At 36.1% G+C, this 23,520-nt stretch overlaps 1 protein-coding gene across 11 annotated transcripts in view; it reads left to right on the top strand.

Moving 5' to 3' along the window:
• TIA1 (TIA1 cytotoxic granule associated RNA binding protein) overlaps positions 1–20,131 on the top strand; it is a 29,239-nt gene extending 9,108 nt beyond the window's left edge. For 2 of the 11 annotated variants that reach the window (XM_027131931.1, XM_027131933.1), the window contains 11 exons: positions 2,417–2,515; positions 3,234–3,288; positions 3,459–3,491; positions 4,637–4,724; positions 7,949–8,024; positions 13,424–13,532; positions 13,920–14,015; positions 14,123–14,207; positions 14,672–14,795; positions 16,360–16,505; positions 17,439–20,131. In XM_027131931.1, the coding sequence (XP_026987732.1) occupies positions 2,417–2,515; positions 3,234–3,288; positions 3,459–3,491; positions 4,637–4,724; positions 7,949–8,024; positions 13,424–13,532; positions 13,920–14,015; positions 14,123–14,207; positions 14,672–14,795; positions 16,360–16,505; positions 17,439–17,565 (1,038 nt within the window). In that variant the 3' untranslated portion in view covers positions 17,566–20,131. Of the gene's footprint in view, positions 1–2,416; positions 2,516–3,233; positions 3,289–3,458; positions 3,492–4,636; positions 4,725–6,975; positions 7,080–7,151; positions 7,218–7,948; positions 8,026–13,423; positions 13,666–13,919; positions 14,016–14,122; positions 14,208–14,671; positions 14,796–16,359; positions 16,506–17,438 lie in introns of those variants that run through there. The other 9 variants (XR_003438276.1, XR_003438275.1, XM_027131936.1 and 6 more) reach the window with 9 other exon arrangements.
• Positions 20,132–23,520: the final 3,389 nt, after the last annotated feature.

Below are 23,520 nucleotides of genomic sequence, written 5' to 3'. Positions count from 1 at the left end.
TCTGCCTTCCAATGCCGGTTCGATCCCTGGTCAGGGAATTAAGATCTCATCTGGCGCGGGGTGCAGCCAAAAACTAAAAAAAAAAACTTTCTCCTAATGTGGTAGGGTCACCTACATATAATATAGATGGATTCAACAGATGTTTTTTGTCCTTTACACTCTTCTAAAGTGTTGTTTTTTTTGTTTTTTGGGGTTTTTTTGGCGGTACGCGGGCCTCTCACTGTTGTAGCCCCTCCCGTTGCGGAGCACAGGCTCCGGACGCGCAGGCTCAGCGGCCATGGCTCACGGGCCCAGCCGCTCCACGGCACGTGGGATCCTCCCGGACCGGGGCACGAACCCGTGTCCCCTGCATCGGCAGGCGGACCCTCAACCACTGCGCCACCAGGGAAGCCCCTAAAGTGTTTTCTTATCACATTTAATATCTGTATGCCTTTGGATAAAGAAGAAAAGATTTCTGTACCCTTAGAGAAAGATAAGAGGGAGAGAGAGGGGACTATGATGGAGAATTTAAAACCAATCTTTCATCTGGGGCTCCTTCCTTATCTTAGTGATAGTATTTATGGAATGCCTACTGCCTGTTATTTTAATACTGATGCCTTATCACATGCTCAATAGAAACATTACAAAGCAGCTGTTATTCCTTTTTTTTATTATTTTATTTATTTACTTTTGGCTGCTTTGGTTCTTTGTTGCTGTGCGTGGCTTTCTCTAGTCAAGGCAAGTGGGGGCTACTCTTCGTTGCAGTGCGCGGGCTTCTCATTGTGGTGGCTTCTCTTCTTGCGGAGCATGGGCTCTAGGCACACGGGCTTCAGTAGTTGTGGCTCACGGGCTCTAGAGCGCAGGCTCAGTAGTTGTGGCGCAGGGACTTAGTTACTCCGTGGCATGTGGGATCTTCCCAGACCAGGGCTTGAACCCGTGTCCCCTGCATTGGCAGGCAGATTCTTAACCACTCGGCCACCAGAGAAGCCCTTCCTATTTAATATACACAGAAATGGGGCAAAGCAAGGATGTAAACCCAGATTGATCTGTTCTCTCCATAGGTCTGTAGGCTGCTGTTCTCTCTGTGTCTGGGTCTTTCTAGATATTTGCCTGTTAAAGATCACTGGGCAAAATGTTAATGACTGCTGGACCTACAGAAAAGGCTAGCTAGGTTACCTCTGCCACTTTGTATAAATTTTGGATTTTCGTCACTCAAAGGCTTAGATTAACTATTCCTTCTCCTCCTCCTTATCATTATTTTATTATTATTAAAGTCTAAATCCTAGTCTTTTCACACTGATGCACTGATGTTCATATTTAGGAATTTTATACTCCCTAGAGTATAAAGGCTGATAATGTATATGCTTAGAATTTTTTTTTAATCTAAAAAGTAGTTGTTGTTTTTTTTCTGGGTACAAATTAAGTAAAATGAACATTCTTATTTATTTGATTGTCTTACTCGTAGGTGTAAGCCACTTTTCTAACCACATTCTGATGCCTGTCAACATTGATCTTGGTAATAGAATTCCCATTAAATATAACATTAGTTTGATTATACATTTTTAAAAACATTTTTATATTCTCTAATGTTTTTAAAGTAAAATAATGGATAGTTTCAATGTCATCAATTTTGTGGTTGCCTCCTTGCTCTAAAATTCTTTAAAATCATTGCCAGTGACTTTTTTTACCTGTTAATTGTGCTTGAAACAAAATGGCATATTTATTTCTTCTGTTATCATTCTAGTCTTTTGAATTAGTTTCTTATTTTAATAGTTCTGCTTAGGAGATTATGGAAAGAATTAAAAAGTCATTTGGTATTTTGTACTGATAGGTGTAAAATATTGGGTGTTTTTTCTGCTTCTTTAATTTAAAAGAAAACATCCAGGCTTCACCTGTCATCAGACCTCAACTACTTGGAACACCAGTAGAAAAGAGGAGAGAGGTTTTTTTTTTCTTTTTTGGCCGCATCACGGCTTGTGGGATCTTAGTTCCCTGACCAGGGATTGAACCTGTGTCCCCTGCAGTGGAAGCGTGGAGTCCTAACCATTGGACTGCCAGGGAATTCCCAAGAATTTTTATTTTTAAAAGATTTCTAAGCAGGCAAAAATTTTGATGTCAGAAAGTCCACATTCTAAAACATATTCTAAAACTTTGCTTACCAGAGAACCTCTTCAGTTTTCAGAGCCTGTTTACTTACATTTTAGTAACAGGTTTAAGAAAGTTAATTAGAACACTTAGTCATTAATAAAAGATTAAATTATATATAGTAGTATAGTATAAGCTGTTGAAGAAGATAGCTTTCTATAAAAATAGTTCATTTTTTAGTGTTTACTGCCTTATCGAAACATTTACTTGCAGAAAAGACCCTTCGTTCTCCATGGCCTGATACTGAGATGTATAAAACTTAAAATTGGCTTTTGTGTTTCTTCTTCAACAGACAGCTGGAAATGATCCATATTGTTTTGTGGAGTTTTATGAGCATCGTCATGCAGCTGCAGCACTAGCTGCTATGAATGGGCGGAAGATAATGGGTAAGGTAAGCTGTCATAATTAAAGAAGGTGACTTGCACTGGAGAATTCTAAGTTGTATACGGTTTTGTTTCCTTTTTAGAAGCATTATATTCGCTTTACAGAAAATGATCACATTTAATATTAAGAAGCTGGGATAAAGCAAATTAGAGGGTATGTTTATGTTAGTGTTCTTCATGGTGCCTTGCGCATGGTAAATACTAAGATATTTGTTGAATTATTCAAGCTTTGATGAAAGATCTAGGAACATTGGATACTAATGGGGAAGAATAAAAGAAAAAAAATTTATTGGTACTTTAGAAAGGTTAGTTGAATGTTAACAAAGAAGTATGTATGGTTAGGATTTGTTAACATTATTTGCGTAAGTATACGTTAAAAAATAAGTATTGAGGGCTTCCCTGGTGGCACAGCAGTAGAGAGTCCGCCTGCCGATGCAGGGGACACGGGTTCGTGCCCCAGTCTGGGAAGATCCCACATGCTGCGGAGCGGCTGGGCCCGTGAGCCATGGCTGCTGAGCCTGCGCGTCCAGAGCCTGTGCTCCGCAATGGGAAAGGCCACAACAGTGAGAAGCCCGCGTACTGAAAAAAAAGAGTATTGAAATTTTGACCAGAAAGTTTGAATGCTTCATCTCAAACATATACGTATGTGTTCATAGATGCAAATCTTGTAATATCTGATTATTACCTTTATTTTTATGGAGTATAAATGTAGAAAAATTTTTTTAGGAAGTCAAAGTGAATTGGGCAACAACCCCCAGCAGTCAAAAGAAAGATACAAGCAGTAAGTATATTTTATACTCTTTGAACTTTTGTGTTTATTGTACATAGTAGTTTTATTGTAAAGCATATAAACATCATACATTTGCAGTAATGTTTTGATCGTTATCCTAAGATATGATTGAATGTGTTTGTGTTAATAAATTTAAGAACAAATCTAATCTTTGTCATCAGGTAGTACCGTTGTCAGCACACAGCGTTCACAAGGTAATTGTATCTTCTTAAACATAAAATGAAATCTCTTGAAAGGGTATTCACTAACCACCTGAAGTTTTTTTGTTTGATATTGGGGGGAGCGGGGAGGGAGGGGTCGTATTTCTATTTGTCTCTCTGGCAATATTTTTCCCCCTTTTTCCCACTGTTGACCAATTGTGGTTTGTCCACTACTTTGGTGGTATTTTAAGTTCTCTGATCCCCATTGATAGCAGCTGATGCCTTAGAAATACTTTCACCACTGAAGGGCAAGATACCCTTTTTCCTTGAGGTCATGATCTGTGCTTCATACCAGATCTTCTGATTGCTTGAGTTGCTCCTGAAACTGTGTTTCCCAAATGGCAACCCAATATGTTGCTTAAGGCCTGCCAAATAGGGGTAACTTTTCTTTCCAAATATACTTTGTCAGAATTGATATATATGTCCATTTAAAGTGTTGATCCAACTATTTTGTATTTTTAAAGTGTTTCTTTTTTTTTGAGCATTGTCTTTTTAAGAAAATTTCACATATGGGAACGTTTTTTCTCTCCAGTGCTTTTTTAATGGCTCTGATATAAAGTGAAGGGATTACTGTTTTCATTCTGTTGCCTTCAGTCTTAGTTCACTTGCACATGGATTCACATAAACTGAATGGTGTAATGTCTGGGCAACCAAAACTGTTGGCTTTTGAGAAAACTGTCAAATACTTTAACATCAAACTGTTGCAATGCAAGGTATTTCTTTGATTGTTCTTCACAAAATATGGTTAAACCAAGTATATCACATAGGTAAACTGAATAAATGTAAATAAGTACTATTAGAATGGTAATGAAGTCATAAATATATATATATTTTTTTTTTTGCAAAACTTATTATTATTAGTTTATTTTCTTAGACCAGTATAATAATTGGCTATAAGTAGAAATATAACTGTCAGTTTCCCATTAGATATATCATAGTCCCTAGGAGAATCTTTCCTGTATTGTCACCTTGATTCATTATGTTTAAAACTGATAGGATTTGTCTAGGTATAGGATAGTGTTATACTTTACTATAATCCATAAATTATTTTAAGAATACTTTACTGAATAGATTTTAGCATTTTTTTAAATTCTAAAATTATATTTTTCTTTTCACTTCCCCTTCCTTCCCCTTATAAGATCATTTCCATGTCTTTGTTGGTGATCTCAGTCCAGAAATTACAACTGAAGATATAAAAGCTGCTTTTGCACCATTTGGAAGAATATCGTAAGTAACAGAAGATAAATTTAAAATGCTTTATATTAGAAACAATCTTACATAGAAGTAATTTGAAAATCTATTGTGAATTTTGGACATTAATTTTAACACTTGAATGTGATGTATTAATATTCACTTGAATAAGTGTATTGTTTAGAGACTATTCAAGCAGTTAACAGCCAAAGATTATTTTCCCATTGATAAATAAATCTTTGGTCTTCAATTATCTTAGAACTCTTTTTCAATTAGCGTTAGCTTTTAAGAGACAAATGTGCTGTTGTGCATATTGTTTCTTATATGAGTGTCTTGCTAGCTTGGTCATAATCTTTAGTGAACTTGTGCTATGACTAAGGAATTTAGACCCTTTGGCACTTCTATGATACCATGCATTTTCTGTTAATATATTTTAACAAAAAGAAACCTTAACAATTCAACCCAAAACGCAGTTATTAAATGTTAATTCCCAGGTATCTATCCTTTTGTTGTTGCTATTAACAATAATAATAATGCCTTTTAGTGTTTTGTGAAGCACTGTCTTGCTTGCATTTGTTATTAATTGTATAGTTTAGGCCTTTTATAAAAAGGTCACTCAAGGAGTATTCATCATAAAAGAACTTTATATTTTGAAAAGCATGCCTGTAATAGAGTAAGAATAATAAGTTGATGATTGCACTTTCTTAGAAGTAATCGTTGAATTTAGAAAACAAAATTTTTAGAGTTTCTCGTTGCTTTATTATTGTTACTCCAGCTAGAAGAGTAGGAAAAAGGAAATGTTAGCTTTGGTTTGGTTTGATGAACAGACCAACAGCAGAGATGAGAAGGAGACTGGACAGTAAAAGCTGGTGGTATTGGTGTTGAATTTTGGAAGTTTTCGTTTGAAGAGTTTTAGTTCATTGGTAGGAGGACGAAAATGCATAGTGACCAAGGAATGACCATAAGTAAGGGGCCAACTTTAAAGGCAGTCACACGATTAGGGTTTACAAGTAGACTCTTCTGTTAGGTGACATTTTTCTTTGTCTCTTAGAACTGACTTTAGGAAAATAAAGTTCTAATTTCGTGACTGTTCCTTTTAATCTGTTTTAGGGCTTTGATTATGGTTATCTGGCTTTCTAGCTGGCTTTCAAATATCTAGATTGGAAAGGTCTTAACCTTTGGCCTCTCAAAGTTTCTGTAAATCTCTGTATGCAAAATTTTATGCTTGCTTTCATTTTGGTGTGGAGTATCTTTGTAAGTTTTATCCTATTTTCAGATTAGTCACAGGGCCATAAAAGATTAAAGAACTCTGATATAGATCTTTGCTGCTTCTTCCTTAGAGAATCCTTTCAGATATAAGTAAGCATTAAATATATTTCAAGGCTAACATTTCCTGAAACTTACCTTTAAAAAGAAAAGGCTTTTCTAACATTTTAACAGATTAAATGCTATTTTATTAAATGTCTCGATTTTGATTGCAGTAGCTTTTCTGAAAGCATGGGAATTTTAGTTTGGCATTAGATAAAGATTGTTTAACAATTGGTGAGTTTAAGTTAAATGACATTCAAATTTTAGTAATTTCATTACTTTTTAATCAAGGATCAATAATTTCTTTTTGTTAAATATGTTGGTATCATAATTATAGTCTAGATTTTCTTAGAGTCAACTATGATTACTGATGTATATATCATTTTTCCTTGGTAAGGCCTTTAAGTTTTATAATTTTCAGTCGAGATAATGTCTAAGCTTTAGGCTACCCAGAGAGTTAGTGTTTCTAAATTTGAAGGAACCATTTTCAGTTGGTAGCATCATTTCCTGATTTTTTTCAATTAAAGGAGATACGTTGATAAATATATATATTGAAAGGTTCTCATGATAGTCAAGTATTCCCCGTAGAGATCCTACAACAGTGCTTGATTTATAAAAGGTGTGTAGTAAATGTTGGCCTATTAAAATATTTAGTATATAAAATATAGTACTTTCTTTCCCTAATTTACATAGCTTAAACTTTTCCTGTTCCTTGAATTTAGGGTAGTCTAACAAATTTTGCTATAGAAATGAATCAGCTACAAATTAAATGCATGTGTACCATACAGATAATTTTAATAAGTATTTTTACATATTGAGAAGTGGCTTGCATTAGTTTTCCCCTTTCACCATCACCTCTTTGTCATTTTGACCCTAAACACTTAATAAATCACTCCTAAATTGATCAAAATATGCTTATGTATACTTTAATATAAAATTATATTGCATGGCTTTCTGACTTGGGTTTTTGTTGTAAAAGTGCCTGTTTTGTTCATGTGTCCTGAGAGAACAAGCATTGTGACATACCTGGCTAACTTAAAAGCAGATTGCCTGTGAAGCACAATTTGAGTCCAATTTTTTGAGGTATGGAGTTTTAGCTATCATGGCTGGGTTTTTTACTCAATCTCAAATAATAGGGCTCTGGTTATTTTGCAGAGTATCTCTGAAGAATGGACAGAATTGCCCTGGCTAACTACAAGCTACGGTTCACAGTGGATAAATGTTGGCGTGCTTTTTTACTTTCTGACTTTTTAAAATTTTGCTTTTATATCTTATAGTTTCCAATCAATCTTATATGATTGCTATTTTAGAATTTAGTGTAAAATCTTCTCTTATATAAAACTAAATATAGTTTAGTATAAAACTAAAGTGTGTGTCTAGTATTTTTCTTCAATGATTTAACATTTCTGAAAAGTCAAGTTCTCAAAATTTACCCATAGTCCGGAAGGGGGGTATGAACTGATCTGAGAAAATGAAAAAATTTAATTAATTTAGGGAATATACAACTTTTCCATTCTTTTAGTTTCCAGTTTTCTATTTTAATTTTTTAATGATTAGGTAGTAAGTATATAGTGTCAAATAGCAAATTATAAATTGCATGGTTAAAGAAAGCCATTCATTTAGTGTACCTGTGAACCCTATAAGTTAAGTAAAATTCATGTGAATAGCTGCTTTTACCATGCTTAATATTTAAAAATTTAAAAACTTTTTAAAGTGGGAGGCAGTTTCTGTACAATGTATACATATATATTTAAGAAGTTATTGATTTGCATGTTTATAAAATTAAGCTTCATTTGCTAATACATGATAAATTTTATAGAAGAAAAGGTGAATTTGCATTAAAGGTTCATTTTAATGAAGATGAAACATGAAAATGAGTTGTGTATGAAATTCTCACTTGATATCCAGAGGAGAGTTTGCAAACCTAAACTTCCGATTGTTTCTGATTTCAGAGATGCCCGAGTGGTAAAAGACATGGCAACAGGAAAGTCTAAGGGATATGGCTTTGTCTCCTTTTTCAACAAATGGGTGAGCTAAATAAATAAAAAGTGCATGTGTGGTGCTTTAAGAGTAAAGGATAAAAATATTCATTTTGTTTCGATTGTTAATCATTTTCCTCATCTGCCATTTGTTCATTTCACTGATAATTAATACCCTTACTAGAGGATATCTTTTTTCTCCTGTTTGGTCATTTAGTCAGCATTTATTTAGCGCCTGATGCATGCAAACTACTGATAAAATGTTTTCAGAATATAGAAAGTAGAGTTGTTTAAATCATCAGCCAAAGTTAGATATTGACTATCTCATTTATATATTTAATTCATTATGTCCCTGTTTCATATTCCCATGGTAATTCAAACATAGCTAGTGTGATAACTCAAGGTTCCAAACAATTAAATGCAGAGATAATCACATTTCTAAAAATATAGGGATGGATGGTAGGAGAATTTAATGCACTAATCCTGGAGTATACACTAAGGTTTCATTAACCTTAGATTTTATTGTATTGCCTCTATGTTACGACTGTTGTTTGCCAACGATTACTACAAAAATATTGTACTTTCTGTGTAAGAGTGCCTTAGAATGAGCCATTAAAATTTTTGATAATATAAAATTATTTTAGAAAGGATTTTCTTACTTTAGTAAATAGAGTATTTGAAATAGATATCATTTCTTGATGACTTCAGGTCAAATTTATGAGCATCATTCTGAGTCTTTTAAAAATACACCCATAAAAAAAAAAATACACCCGTTCGCAGTTATGCCAAATAGTGTCAAATTGTCTTGTTTTTTTCTAGTTCCTGTCTGCTTACATTGAAACTGTTTGGTTATTCCTCCCTATGAACTCTTACTATCCAGATGCTTGCTATAGCAGCCAGCTTGCAACCATTTTGCCCCAAATCTACTTTTCAAATAAAAAAGTCTGCCCTAAAAATGTTTACATGGCTTATAAGTTAAGGCAAAAGAGGGTAGAATGCACTGTAATGGTATGTCCGCTGTTTGCACAGTAACATCATATCTTACAATCACATTGTTTAAATGTATAGCTATCATCTTCCTCTCATGAAGTGAAAATGTCTTCTAAGGAGTAGGTTAGCCTAAGAGGTCAGGAAAAATCCGTATATTAGAAGAAAAGTTGCACATGGTAAAGCATATTGAGAGGTGAAGGGGTAAGAGCTCCGTCATGTATGTGTCCCATCTACCAAGTATAAGATGAGATAAGGAAATAAAAACTATGAGAATGTAGCTGGTTCTCAAAGCTTTACTGTTAATCACAGCATAATATTTAGGAAAGGTAGAAAAATACCTCATACAATGGATTGATAGCCACAATTAGTATGAGTTCCTTAAAGGATTGATAAATAGGATATTAGTGTCTTGTGCTACTTGGGGAAATAGGTTGAGGGCTTTGGGTTGACTAAGAGCTCATTTTTTCCATTTGAGATTATGGAATATATACCCCTGCTATATGAAAGTCACTATTTAATGCATATTTAGTATGAAAGTCGGATAGCAAACGATGTCTGTGTGTGGCCTCTGGAGTTAGCCAGAGATGGATTGTAATCCTGACAATCATCATATGATAGGTGTAACTTAGAGTAAGTGATTTAATGTGATCTTCCCAAATTTATATTTCACTCTCTGTACATTTGGGATATGTGATTGGCAGGCATTCTCAGTGCCACAGCACCGACTGACATTACCCCTGGCTTCCTTGCCTCTTCCTGTGTTGTGTGTGCTAGGCAAACTCCAGTACTGGTTGAACATAACCTCTCTGCTTACTCTGAAGTAATTGAGTATTGATAGAGAAAAACTGAGTCAATGGTTTTGCTTCTAATTTAATGGTCACACATTAGATAGATGAGTACATGTTACTGTCTTTGCAAACCTGTGTTTCTCTAGTAAATATGATTTCCTGTTCTTTGATAACTACTTCATGCCCCCTCATTTCTCCTCGGATATTCCTCACTTTTCTCCATCACCACCCTGAGCTTCAGCTGAGAAAATAGAAGCTATCATACAGGAATTCCCTGAGCTTTCAACCACCAAACCTACATTAAATGCACTCACCTTCTCCCTCTTCCTCCTATTACAGTGGAGGAAAGGTCCTGTAAAAGACCAAATCACTTATGATTGGGGTCCCACCACTCCGTCCTTTTTAAGGACTTTGATCACGTGGTTATTCTGGGTTTTTTTCCCGACTAAAGGTTTATTGAGATATAATTCACATACCATAAAATCCACTCATTTAAGGTATATACCTCATTGGTTTTTAGAATATTCACAGTTACGCAGCTATCACCACAATTTTAGAATACTTTCATGACCCTGAAAAGAAACTACATACTCATTAGCAGTCACTAGCTTTTTTCTTCTACACCCTCTCCCCTCAGCCTTGAGCAACTATTAAATATACCTTCTGTCTATATAGATTTCCCTGATCCAAACATTTTTTATAAATGGAATTGTATAATATGTGCTCTGCTTGTTCTTTTGTCCTATGTCATCAGTCTTTCCCTCTTCACTGAATCATTCCCATCAACCAAAAAAACATGTTCTGATGTCTCTTAATAAACTTAACCCCATATCCCTTCCTTATCTGTATCCCTATTTCTCTTAATAATTCAGACTCCAACTTCTCAAAAGAGTTGTTTGCACATTCTTCCACTTCTTTGTCTCCCACTCACAATACGCATACCCCCCACAGAAAAAATTTTCCCTCTTCTGTGAGCAAGTAATTGTATTTGTTTTCTAGGGCTGCTGTATCAAAGTAGCTGAATGACTTAAAACAACAAAAATTTATTCTTTCAAAGTTCTGAAGGATAGAAGTCCAAAATCAAGTTGTCATCATGGCCATGTTCCATCAGAAGACTGTGGAAGAATCCTTCTTTCCCTCTTCTTAGTTTCTGGTGGTGACTGGCAGTCTTGGTATCCTTGGCTTATAGCTGCATCACTCCAGTCTCTGCCTTGGTCTCCACATGGCCTTCTTCCCTCTGTGTGTGTCCACATTAGCTTCTCCTCTTCTTACAACGGCCCTTCTTAAAGGGCCCACCCTAATTTGTATTGACCTCATCTTAACTAATACATCTGCAAAGACCCTATTTCCAAATAAGGTCACATTCACAGTTATGGGCAGGGTAGATAGGACTTCATATAAATTTAAGAGACACAGTTCAACCCACAACAGTAATTAAACATCGTATGGAGCTCAGACTTGTTAGTGTGGTAAGCAATATTTGTTTTTTTTTAAGAATATGCATTTCCTTTTTATGTGTCTCAACAGCTTTTAGTTTGCCTGTTCTTTTGTGCTAGTTTAAGCTGACATTTGACATATGCAAACCAAAGCTGAACCCCATCTACTTTTCACTGTACTCTTTTTTTTTAATAAGTTTATTTTTTTGTATATTTATTTGTTTTTGGCTGCGTTGGGTCTTCGTTGCGGTGCACGGGCTTTTCATTGCGGTGGCTTCTCTTGTTGCAGAGCATGGGCTGGAGGTGCGCGGGCTCAGTAGTTGTGGCTTGCAGGCTCTAGGTGTGCAGGCTCTAGAGCGCGCAGCCTCAGTAGTTGTGGCATACAGGCTTAGTTGCTCCGTGGCATGTGGGATCTTCCCGGACCAGGGCTCGAACCCATGTCCCCTGCATTGGCAGGCAGATTCTTAACCACTGCGCTGCCAGGGGAGTCCCTTTCAGTCTGCTCTTAAGCTGGCTTTTGTTCTTACTCTATACCAGCACTACCCTTTTCAAGTTCACCTCTTGACTTCTGCTTGCTTGACCCTGACAGTAGTTTGTTTTTTTGGTTTTTTGGTTTTTTTTTGCGGTACGCGGGCCTCTCACTGTTGTGGCCTCTCCCGTTGCGGAGCACAGGCTCCGGACGCGCAGGCTCAGCGGCCATGGCTCACAGGCCCAGCCGCGCCATGGCATGTGGGATCTTCCCGGACCAGGGCACGAACCCGTGTCCCCTGCATCGGCAGGCGGACTCTCAACCACTGTGCCACCAGGGAAGCCCCTGACAGTAGATTTTTGAGGGTTTCTTCCTTCATCACTGGCTATTCCTTCTTAGTCACCTTAGCTATTGATCTCTCCTTTACCCAGATTTCAGATTTTGCTGTTTTTCAGGACTCTATCCCAGGATGCGTTCTTCTCTCTAGTCTTTCTTCATGACTCTGAATCTTATATCTCCAGCTCCGTTTACTTCACACTTACTAACAAATGGTCTTCATTTAGATGTCTTACAGATATCTCAAACTTAATGTGTCTTAAATCATCTTTGTTTCTTCCTCAAACTTGTTGCCCTCCTCCCTCCCAGTCTTCTCATTTCCATTAATGCTAGCACTATCCTCCCTACTGCCCAGGCAAAACCTAGGAATTACCTTTGATTCCTGCCCTTTGGCTTACTGTGCACATCCCTCCCCACCAATTCTCTTGACTCTTCCTTTAGATTACATCCACTGCTACTGCATTAGTCCTGGTTACCGACTGTTTTTTTAATTTGGATATTGCATTAGTCTCATAAAGAGTCTTTTTCCTTTTACTATCTCCCCAAACTGTTCTCCTTCTTAAAACATAAGAATGGCCTTCTTAAAACATAAATCGATCATGATAATCTTTCTTAAAATAATCAGTTTTTTCCTCTGGCACTTTTCCTTTTTTGCACACTAGATTCCATTAAAACTAGTCATCTTTCACATGCTTCTTTAAGATGCGTACCAAACACTTTCCTGCCTTAACACACCTTGCAGTGCTTTTCCCTCTATCAGGAACACCCTGGTGTTTGGACTTTTCTAGCTCCTCTTCCTCTCTATTTCAGCTTAAATGTCATTTCAGAGACCTTCCCTAATCATGCTGCTCTAAAGTAGATTCCCATGCCTGTATCTCAGCATGGGATATTCTCTCTCTCAACCTTTTGTTTCTGTCATGGCATTTACCACAATCTGTAATTACTTTATTTGTCCCCAGCAAAAGAATGTAAGTTCTGTGGCAGCAGAGACCATGTCTACCTCATTGACCAACGTTTCCCTAGCACTTAACCTGCTGTCTAGGACATGACAGCTGTTCAGTATTTACTTGTAAGATGAATGAGAAACCAAACACTGTCATTGAAAGCATGTTGGATTGTATAAAGTGCAATTTTCATCCATAATAGTATGGGTTGTTCCATGCACTTTACAATGGCTACCTCAATAAGGGCTTTTGGGCTCGAGTCTTTCAGGTGATTAACATTCCCAAAGTCTGATACCCAAGTAAAAGAAAGATAGTTTAAAAGCACCATTGTGTTTTAGGAAAGCTGTCATATATTGTGTATTTCACAAAGCATTTCATTCAAAAAACATTTGTGAAAAGCAACCATGAGTTTTCTCTATTGCTAACAATTGTTTAACGTCAACTAATAGTGGCTTCTTTGTCATTTCTAATGTTGTGTGGAACAGGATGCTGAAAACGCCATTCAACAGATGGGTGGCCAGTGGCTTGGTGGAAGACAAATCAGAACTAACTGGGCAACCCGAAAGCCTCCAGCTCCAAAGAGTACATATGAGTGTAGGTGAATTGGAGAAGAAAAGGAAATGTGGAATTTTGGAGGAAAATACACTAGATTTTAAATGTTAGAGCTGTTCCCGGAGACTTATTGCAGAAATAGATGAGAAGCAAATCAAGACTACTGTTCAAAAATGTACTTAGTTTTCATTTTTGTAATTATAAATAATAAATTATATCTCTAATGTCAAGTCTCCTGTTAAATAGAGAATATTGAGTAATTTTTAGACATTCTTGGGGGAGGTTTAATCCTCAGTCAAATGTAATATGTATTAAATAAGCATTTTGATCAAGGTAAATATTACCATTACAGTAGTGTAGTTAATGTTGCTTTACTCTTTCTGAACATTTTATTTAATGAATTAAAAATGTTAAATTTTTCCTCTCCAGCAAACACCAAACAGCTATCATACGATGAGGTCGTAAATCAGTCTAGTCCAAGCAACTGTACTGTGTATTGTGGAGGTGTCACTTCTGGGCTAACAGGTATGGGGGCTTTACCTATGTGGCATCTTGAGATTAATTTTTAAACTAAAAGGCTTGGTATTTGTAGGATTTTAATGCGGGTTTTTTTTTTTTTTTTTGTCTAACAGAACAACTAATGCGTCAGACTTTTTCGCCATTTGGACAAATAATGGAAATTCGAGTCTTTCCAGATAAAGGATATTCTTTTGTTCGGTAGGGGTGGCTTTTAAAAAAATGTTTCCCCCCAGATAATTTTTGAACATTTAACTTAGTGGTTTTCTTTAAAATTTACTTTGGTTATAAAGAAATAAAAATTTCTCTAGTGTTTATCATATTTGCCACTTTTTTAATAGCTCCCTCCTTCCAACACAAGGCAAATAAAACATTCTGTTAAAAGAAATTTCCCCAGAACTATAAGATCTTTGAGGGGGAAAAAAAAATGAAAATATGCCATTTTATTGATTCTTTTATATTAACTTCCTGTTATATTTCAGGCTTCGTTTGATTTTTAAAAATAGGTTTTATTCATAAGCACTTTAAACTATTTATTTTTAACATCTTTATTGGAGTATAATTGCTTTACAATGTTGTGTTAGTTTCTGCTGTATAACAAAGTGAATCAGCTATATGTATACTAAACAATTTATATTGGTAATTCTTAATATTATTTTCAATAGGTTCAATTCCCATGAAAGTGCAGCACATGCAATTGTTTCTGTTAATGGAACTACCATTGAAGGCCATGTTGTGAAATGCTACTGGGGCAAAGAAACTCTTGATATGATAAATCCCGTGCAACAGGTGAGAAGGTTCTTGACTTTGCAGAGTAATTGCTGGGCTAATAGGTATTTTTAAATGAAATCGTTGATAATCGTCATTAATGCTTCTAGCTAAAATGATAGCATATAAGGGCTCTTCATGTATTATAGTTCCAGAGTAGTGGTTCATGGATGCAGGGGTGACATGATGAATGTGACCACCTCGATTGACTCATGCTCACACAGTGGATTTTAAAATGCTGCAACAAACTTAACAGGGTATTAAATTTTTTCTAATACTTAGTAGATTTATTCACATACTATTTGGAGGACTCACAAGCATGTTTTTTTAAAATTATTATTTATTTATTTATTTATCTATCTATCCATCCATCCATCCATCCATCCATTTTTGTTTGCATTGGGTCCTTGTTGCTGCGCGTGGGCTTTCTCTAGTTGCGGCGAGCGGGGGCTACTCTTCGTTGCATGCACGGGCTTCTCACTGCAGTGGCTTCTCTTGTTGCAGAGCATGGGCTCTAGGCGCGGGGGCTTCAGTAGTTGTGGCACATGGGCTTAGTTGATCCGCGGCATGTGGGATCTTCCCGGACCAGAGCTTGAACCCGTGTCCCCGGCATTGGCAGGCAGATTCTTAACCGCTGCGCAACCAGGGAAGTCCTCACAAGCATGTTTGATTCAGTTGAAACAAAAGCTATGAATATATTTAGGACCTTGGCATTTTCTTCCAGATTTTGCTGCCTTTGTTTTTCCAGGCAGTTCTAGTGGTTCAAACTTGATCCCACAAACATTTCTATGAGGAAATGGAGCATCAAGATAGGAGTAAGAAAATCCTAAACTATATAACTTTCTTAAGTAAACTGAATATAGGAATAAATAGTCCTTATCTTCCCTGTCTTCCCTAGCTAAAGGAAACGGTCATATGGATAATTTACAAAACACCCAAACATTATCCTGAGTTTAATAACCCTAACCCTAACCTGCAGCCTTACAAAGAGTATGCCATTTAGAGCATCATTGTAGAGTTAAAGCAGTATAACCTCACTTTTTTTTTATTAGCCGTGACTTTATAAACTTTTCTTTGTCCTTTAGTGTTTTCTTTTTAATATATATATAAATTTATTTATTTTATTTATTTATTTTTGGTTGTGTTGGGTCTTTGTTGCTGTGCACGGGGTTTCTCTAGTTGCCACAAGTGGGGGCTACTCTGTTGAGGTGCGCGGGCTTCTCATTGCGGTGGCTTCTCTTGTTGCAGAGCACGGGCTCTAGGCACGCAGGCTTCAGTAGTTGCAGCACACGGGCTCAGTAGTTGTGGCTCACAGGCTCTAGAGCACAGGCTCAGTAGTTGTAGCGCCCGGGGCTTAGTTGCTCTGCATCATGTGGGATCTTCCCAGACCAGGGATCGAGCCTGTGTCCCCTGCATTGGCAGGCGGATTCTCAGCCACTGCGCCACCAGGGAAGCCCTGTCCTTTAGTTTTAATTGTAATTATGGCCCTATGTGTTATGGCTATGTATTTGTGGTGTATTAGGACTGTATATGCCCCTATAACTTTAAATAATATTAAATTATCTGTTACAATTTTACTTAATAGCAGAATCAAATTGGATATCCACAAGCTTATGGCCAGTGGGGCCAGTGGTATGGGAATGCACAACAAATTGGCCAATATATGCCTAATGGTTGGCAAGTACCTGCATATGGAATGTATGGCCAGCCATGGAACCAGCAGGGATTTAAGTAAGCATACTTGTTCTTTTCCTTTATTATTAGCCTTTGAAAATGTCAAGAACTTGGGAAGAGATTTTAAGTAATTAGTAGATAATGTGCCTTCTTTCTAAAGCATCGCCTTTGAAAGACTTAGAGAGGTTTTTACTTTATAGTTTTAAGTGTATATCTAAAATTTTGCCTAGAAATGTGTTGTCTTGATTTATAACCAGCGTTATGAGAATTTTGGTAATGCTTGGCAATGAATCAACAGATATTTAAGTAAGGAAATAACTTAATAGTTGCTAGGCTTATTGGATACAGTTATTTTGATCCTAATTGCTTTATTCATTATGCTTTTTTTTTGTGCAAGAGGGTTTATTCATACATTGTTATATGAAAGCTTCTTTATACATCCTGAATTACAATTTTACTTAAATTTCTGAAAAACAAACTGGAAATTAAAACGCTTTGCCATTTTTATTAAAAAGAATCTTGTAATGTTGAGAAAATTTATGAGTTTACATATACTAATAATTACCTTAATTTCTTCTTTGAGTAATATAAATACAAGTCCGTATCATGCCAAATGATCACGTTTCCTTCAGGTAGTGGCTTGTTCAACATATGTCAAACTCCAGATGGACAGTTTTCTGAGATTAGAGATGAGTTTTTCTGAGTTCAAGGGAATAAATGTTTATAGATAAAGGATATTTTCTTAGCTATAATTAAACTAACAGAATTAAACTGTACAAATTAAAGCTACAAGGATGCTTGTTTTTAAAAGAAAAAAGCTTTTGCCTTTGCTTTCTCTGGCATAACAGTTATTCTTATATTTGGGCTTAAGAAAAAGGATATTTCCCACGTATGTGTTATTTATTCTTGGCATTATTTATTCTTGGCATTACATTTTATTTTAACCAGTGGATTTCCCCTCCCCTCTGCTTCTTTCACGTTCTGCACCAGTCAGACACAGTCTTCTGCACCGTGGATGGGACCAAATTATGGAGTGCAGCCGCCTCCAGGACAGAATGGCAGCATGATGCCTAATCAGCCTGCAGGGTATCGAGTCGCAGGGTATGAAACCCAGTGAAAAAGGACTCCAGAATCTAAAGCCAGTGGCTTAAGGCTACAGGGAGTGTAGTAAAGCCGTTGTTTACTTAAAGATTTATCAAATCAGTCAGTGCAAATGTCAGATACAATGTATTTATTTAAAAGATTCATTTTTTAATCATGAAATTACTTACCATCCGCATTGTTTTAAAAAGAAACAATATGCTGGATGTCTGCCAATTTTTGCCTTCATTACCTTTTTTGATAAAGTTTCTCAAATCCTTGTTTCAAATACAAATGCAGGGATTGCTGCCACTTTTTTAAAATTGAGGCAGAAAATTGCACAATGTTCAACTTTTTTCCACTGAAGTAGTGTGCAGTTCTAGTTTGCATTCCTGATATGATTTAAAACATGTAATATAAAGATGTAAAAAAAAAGAAAAAAGGAAAACCAAAACTGTGCAGAGTCTAGAAGTTCTTTGTAATCTTCAGCTTATGCACAATTCTATTTTAGGTTTTTTTGAAATAGGCATTGTTTGAGCTGTCCCATCTCCACTGTTTTCCCTTTGGGGTTTTTTAATATAAGTTATTAGTTTACATCATTTTTGTATCTACATTTTTTTCACAAATTTGTCTTGCCTTATTAAAGTTCTATGAAATATACTTAAATGGAAAAAAATGATCTTTAGATTGAAAACTTTTCTCAGATGGATTGATAATTGCATTCATCTTGTGTTTTATATGAGAAGGTGCCTCAAGAATTCCCTGTTGAATTTGTTTAAAAGGGTTTTTATCTTCTGTGATAAACTTTGCTGTGTACCAGGAAATATAAAAACAAAAACTTGTTACTAAAGAAAATCTCTGAAATGTGATAAGTTCTTATGGACCCATGTTAATTTCATGTGTCAACTTCTACATTTACATGTATCATTTCATTATGTAAAATGTTTTAGCAATTTAATATTTTGCACAGTTAGCAAACTTTGTATGTCATTTCCTCCTTAAAGGCATCATGCAGAGTTGACAGGAGATTTATAAGGTTTTGTTTGCATGTGAATATCAAATACACACTTTGGTAGTCTTTGAATACAAAGTCATCTGCTCTTGTTTTTCAAGAACTTTGAGACACAAAGTTGTATGTAAAGAAATATATTAATTTGCCATATCCTAGTTATATTTACTCAAAAAGAGTAAATCAACTTGATTTTAATATGTACAAATGATAGCTGTGAAACTGTAGAATATCCTTATGTCAGGCTTGGGGTTTCGTGTGAACTCCAAAATCAGCCTGAATGACCAGCCGGGCAAAGCATTTTTTAAATGTTCAGAGGCCAAAAGATAAACAAACAAAAAACCGTGAAATCCTACCTCCTTAACCAGCCTTCAAAGAGGAGAATCCTCAGTGCAATCATTACTTTGATTCTTTTGGTACCTGTTTTCCTGGAGTTCCCAATTTTATTATTTTGGGGTGGCTCCGAGCATTAAGAGGTTTAATCTTTGATGGCATTGTTCTAGTTTTGAAATTTCTAGTATATTTCAGTCTCTTGGAAGAATTGTGGGAGATTTTGTTTTGTTTTGTTTTGTTTTCAGCGAAAGTCACAAACTCTCCTCTTCTATGACTCACAAAGGGGAAGGGTCCCCAGTATACATATTTGGATGCTTGGTTGTTTTTAAGACCAGAGAGCTCCTGGTGTTTTATTTAGGAACAGAAAAGGCCCATGGAATCCTAAGAGTTTCCTGGCCTGTATCCTCCAGGTAGGAGCAGATGACTCTAAGCTGGTCTCTAAGCCAATACTCCTGTAAACCAGAGCCCAGGAAAGACAGCTCATAAATGTATAATTCTCTGGAGCTCAATTCTATGCAGTTGTACTGATGTTTCATCAAGTCACTGTGTATTTTCTAAGTGTTGATACATTAAAAGTTGCTTTATGGAAGATGAGTAAATTTTTTAAACACTTGGAAATTTTATTTCCTTGTTAATTAACCTTCTACAGATCAGGGCATGCAACCAAGAGCAGCTTAAATACTCAAAAAAAAGTAACAGGATGCTGTTTTTAGATTCTTCTGGTTTGTGTTCCTATTTTAGGACCCTCACTTTTCTCTTATTCAAAAGTATTTTATGTCCTATACATCTGTGGATTGCAGGGTAAATTATTTGGGCATAAATAATCCAAGCAAAAGTATAGTTCTTCTTTCATCTTGACTATCTCAAGAAATAACACTTTTTATTAGCCAATATTTTCTTATTGCACAATTCTAAAATGTACATTGACTACTTTTTGAGAAGAAAGTAGCATTACTCAAAGGCTTATTACTACTGAACAAATTTGCAATTCAGGAACATTGCTAACTTTGCTTTCAATCTTACTCTCAGTGTTAAATCATTTTAAAAATTTACAGTCTAAAAATCATACTGGTATTAGTATCAGGTAAGGAAATTAAAGTTTTTTAAATGGATTCATTCTCTGCAATATGCATTCAGATTTTACTTTAAAATACATCTGGTACTGTAAAGAACCTAAAGTGGTTCACACTTAATGGGTCATTAATCCAGTATTCTTTGCCCTGACTGTTTGGATATTAAAGTTCCTTTATGTTTTCTATAACCTTTGGGATCTTCTTGCAGTGATTATTGTGTGTGAGAGATTTTTTTTTCTTTTTGGTCTAGTCATATTGTTATATTCACTCTGGTATTTGTTAGATTTCTTTTTAATCTTATTTCAGAAACCATGGTTTGCATCGGGTTAGTTTGATACCACAAAGAATTGCTGTAGATTTAACTCACTATGAAATCAGGATCTCATTTTCCTTGTTAATATTCTCTCCCTGTTGAAAATGAGATTCACATTCTAGTTTTATTCTTCTCCTGTTTTGTTCCTGTGCTTACTCAGCTTCCTTTTGTATGTGTTAGAGTTCTATTACTTTTGAGAAGGCAGTTGATAAGGACTAGTTTGCATACACAAAGAGAGTTAAGTTTACCAAGAGCTACAGGGTGCTCTTGAGGTTACAGTTGAATTGGAAAAATAAAATGTGTTTGTAGGAAATAAAGAACAAACCCTTTCAATGAAAGAGTGATGATTTCTAAAAACAAAATCTTTTTGTAGGGGGTTGTTACGTTTTTTCCAGTCACTGCATTTGACTATTTAGAACTTGAAGGGCATACCTCCAAAACAACAAATTTTAATTTAAGAGCCTTGATAAAATGTATTTGAATGGTTCTGAGTTGAATAGGACTTTACACTGTGGTCTCTAAAGTTGAAGGCTAAGTTATTCTGATAGTAATTCACCTAAAAAAGGGAAAAGTAGATTTCTTACTCAGGGTTAATAAGCTTGGGTGAGACGCTGTGCAGAAAATAGTTATTAAGCAGTTTTATATACTAGATAAATGAGATCCCTAGCTCCTTATTTGTGTTCAGCTCTAGAAAACCAACAGCCACACTTAAACACACCAGGCAAGATTTGGTGGCTCCTACTGTGGAAAAACTAAGCAACTCTTGAGTGAAAAGACAGATGCTGACATTTGAGGGTCCCCGCCAAAAAGCAACTGGCCAAGAGTCCCCTTACAGTGGAGCGTACCAATCAGTAAGCCCTGCCCACGTACACAAACCTTCCAAACAGGTTTTTAGTGCTTCACTTCTAAATAAAGACAGCCAAAGATCACCAGAAATTGAGAAAAACCTTGATTGTAAAAGGTAGAGCTAAATAAAAGCAACTCTCAAGAATCAGAAAACTTCAACAACTATCATATCCTCAAATAAGATACTGTACTCAAGAAATTAGAACAGGATACTAATAAAATGTCACAACAAGAAATTAGAATATGAATAAATTCAGTGAGAATATTAAAAGAGATGTTCTATAACAAATCAAAAGTGTAGGGAAAAAAATAAATATGGATCAATTCAGGAGGTTTAATATTAAATCAATAGGAGTTCCAGGAAGAAAATAGAGGATTGAGTAGAATTTATTAAATAAAGGAAAATTTCCCTGATGAAATTTTGAGTTTCAAGATTAAAAAAAAGCTAATGTTGAATTTGCACAATAAATATAAAAGACCCATACGAAGCCATACCACTATGAAATTTTAGGATGCCAGACCTATAAAGAGAATATTCAGAAATTTACCAGGTAGAAAAAGGATCAAGGAAAATACTCAACGGCAACATTGGAACCTAGTGATCAATGGGGTGCTGTCTTCAAAAGTTTGAATGAATTATGTCTTGGGTGACAATAGAATAAAGACATTTTTAGACATGCAAGTTCTCAAAAGATTTTCTTCCTGTTCACTGATTCTCAGTTACTGGATAAACTCCATCAAAATAAGAGTAAATCAAAGAAAAAATATGATGTAGCGTCTAGAAACAGGATCAAACACGAGTGAGATAACGGGAAGTCCCAGGATTGCAGCTGTGAAGCGACCTGGCAGCCAATCCAGACTGATGGTCAGAGGGCTAGACTTAAGGTTATCTGAGACACCAGCCTTTGTATTGTGAGATGTTTTATGGAACTATGGAGCATGTGAAAAGACTAAATACTGGAAGAAAAGCAAATGGAAAGAGACAGTTGTCAGGGAGAGCATTCTATAAGAAAGGAAACATTCCCTGAGACGTACATGCATCAAGATAATATTTCATGTTTTCCTGAATTATATTCACAAATATTTGTATCAATACTATTCCACTGCTTTGGTTTTCTTTGGCAATTCCAATTGTGTGTTGGATTTCCTCTGCCTGACATGGTTTCTATCATTTGTTCTTAATTATTTTTACCTTTCTGTTGGCGTTTTTCATTTCTAATCTCCGTTCCTTAATATGCTTCCTGTGGTATCCAGACTCACTTGTGTTCCTTTTAATGTAATCTTCATTTCTGAAAAAATTTTTTTTTTTCTGTTTTCTAAATTCCACCAATTTTTGTTTGACTTCAGGGATGTCTCTTCCCTGAATTCTTGTTTTTCTTAGCTGCATTTACTTCATTAGGTTTTTAAAATTCATATTGGAATGTCTATATTATTTTCAACTGCTTTGTGGGAACATTTTTCCTGTGAGTCTTCTCCAGGGAAACTCTAGGTAAGTTTTGCCATCTTATTTTTAATTACAGTATCTTGATACAAATGCTGTGCTTATTCCTATTTGTTCATATTTGAAACAGTTGGTTTTTCCTAGACCAAGTACCAGCAGGAGGATGAAGGGGAAAGACCTTGTCGAGGTTTCTCACCTCCCTCTGTGGCTACAATGAATTGTCTCCTTAAAAGTGTAGCCATGGGTCTTCTCTGGGATGTGATCTTGTTCAGAAGTTCTCTGCCAGCTCTGAGCTCCCTTAGTTCCTTCATCTGCTACATTAAGGGACCTAACTCATGTCTTCAATGAGATCCCCTAACTTGCTTTCTGAAAGACATCACCTCTGGAGCCCTTAAGCACTTCACACACCTTCCCTCCCTGCCTCTCCCACACTCATATGCTTGTTCAGTCCTCCCCACAGCAGGCTGCACTCAGGGTTTGGCTCTCTTCTCAGAGTGAATATTTGCGAGTGATTTCTGAGGTCTGCCACTACCAGCCCCCTCCTCACTCCCTGTCCTTCCCCCATGGCACTCAGTTGGCCTCCCATCCAGTACCACACTTCCACTCAATGTGGAATGTATAAGTTTTCTTTGCATCCCTAGTTTCACTTAAGATAACTGTTTGTGGGAGTCAGTTGGTCATGTTTTCCTTGTTGCTCCCTGTGGTTTCCGGAAGTGGAAAGATCCAGAACCAGGCTGCTAACATTTCTACCAGAATCAGAAGACCAAAGGAATCTTTTAACAGATGTAAATCTGATCATGACACTCCCCTGCTTGAAAGTCTTTGTTTCAAATTGTATTTAGCAGTAATCTAACATCTTTAAGGTGGCCCGCAGAGCCTTCTACAAATGCAATCTGTGCTTACCCAACTTCACAGCAAGCCATTCTCCAGTCTCCCATAAGCCCTTCCACTCCACACTCATCTTTCAGTTTCCTGAA

The sequence above is a fragment of the Aethalodelphis obliquidens genome, unplaced genomic scaffold (assembly GCF_003676395.1).
Source record: "Aethalodelphis obliquidens isolate GAN/ISIS:26980383/991018 unplaced genomic scaffold, ASM367639v1 scaffold40, whole genome shotgun sequence".
NCBI lineage: Eukaryota > Metazoa > Chordata > Mammalia > Artiodactyla > Delphinidae > Aethalodelphis > Aethalodelphis obliquidens.
Note: the sequence above shows the minus strand (reverse complement) of the source record. Positions and strands in the feature narration are given on the sequence as shown.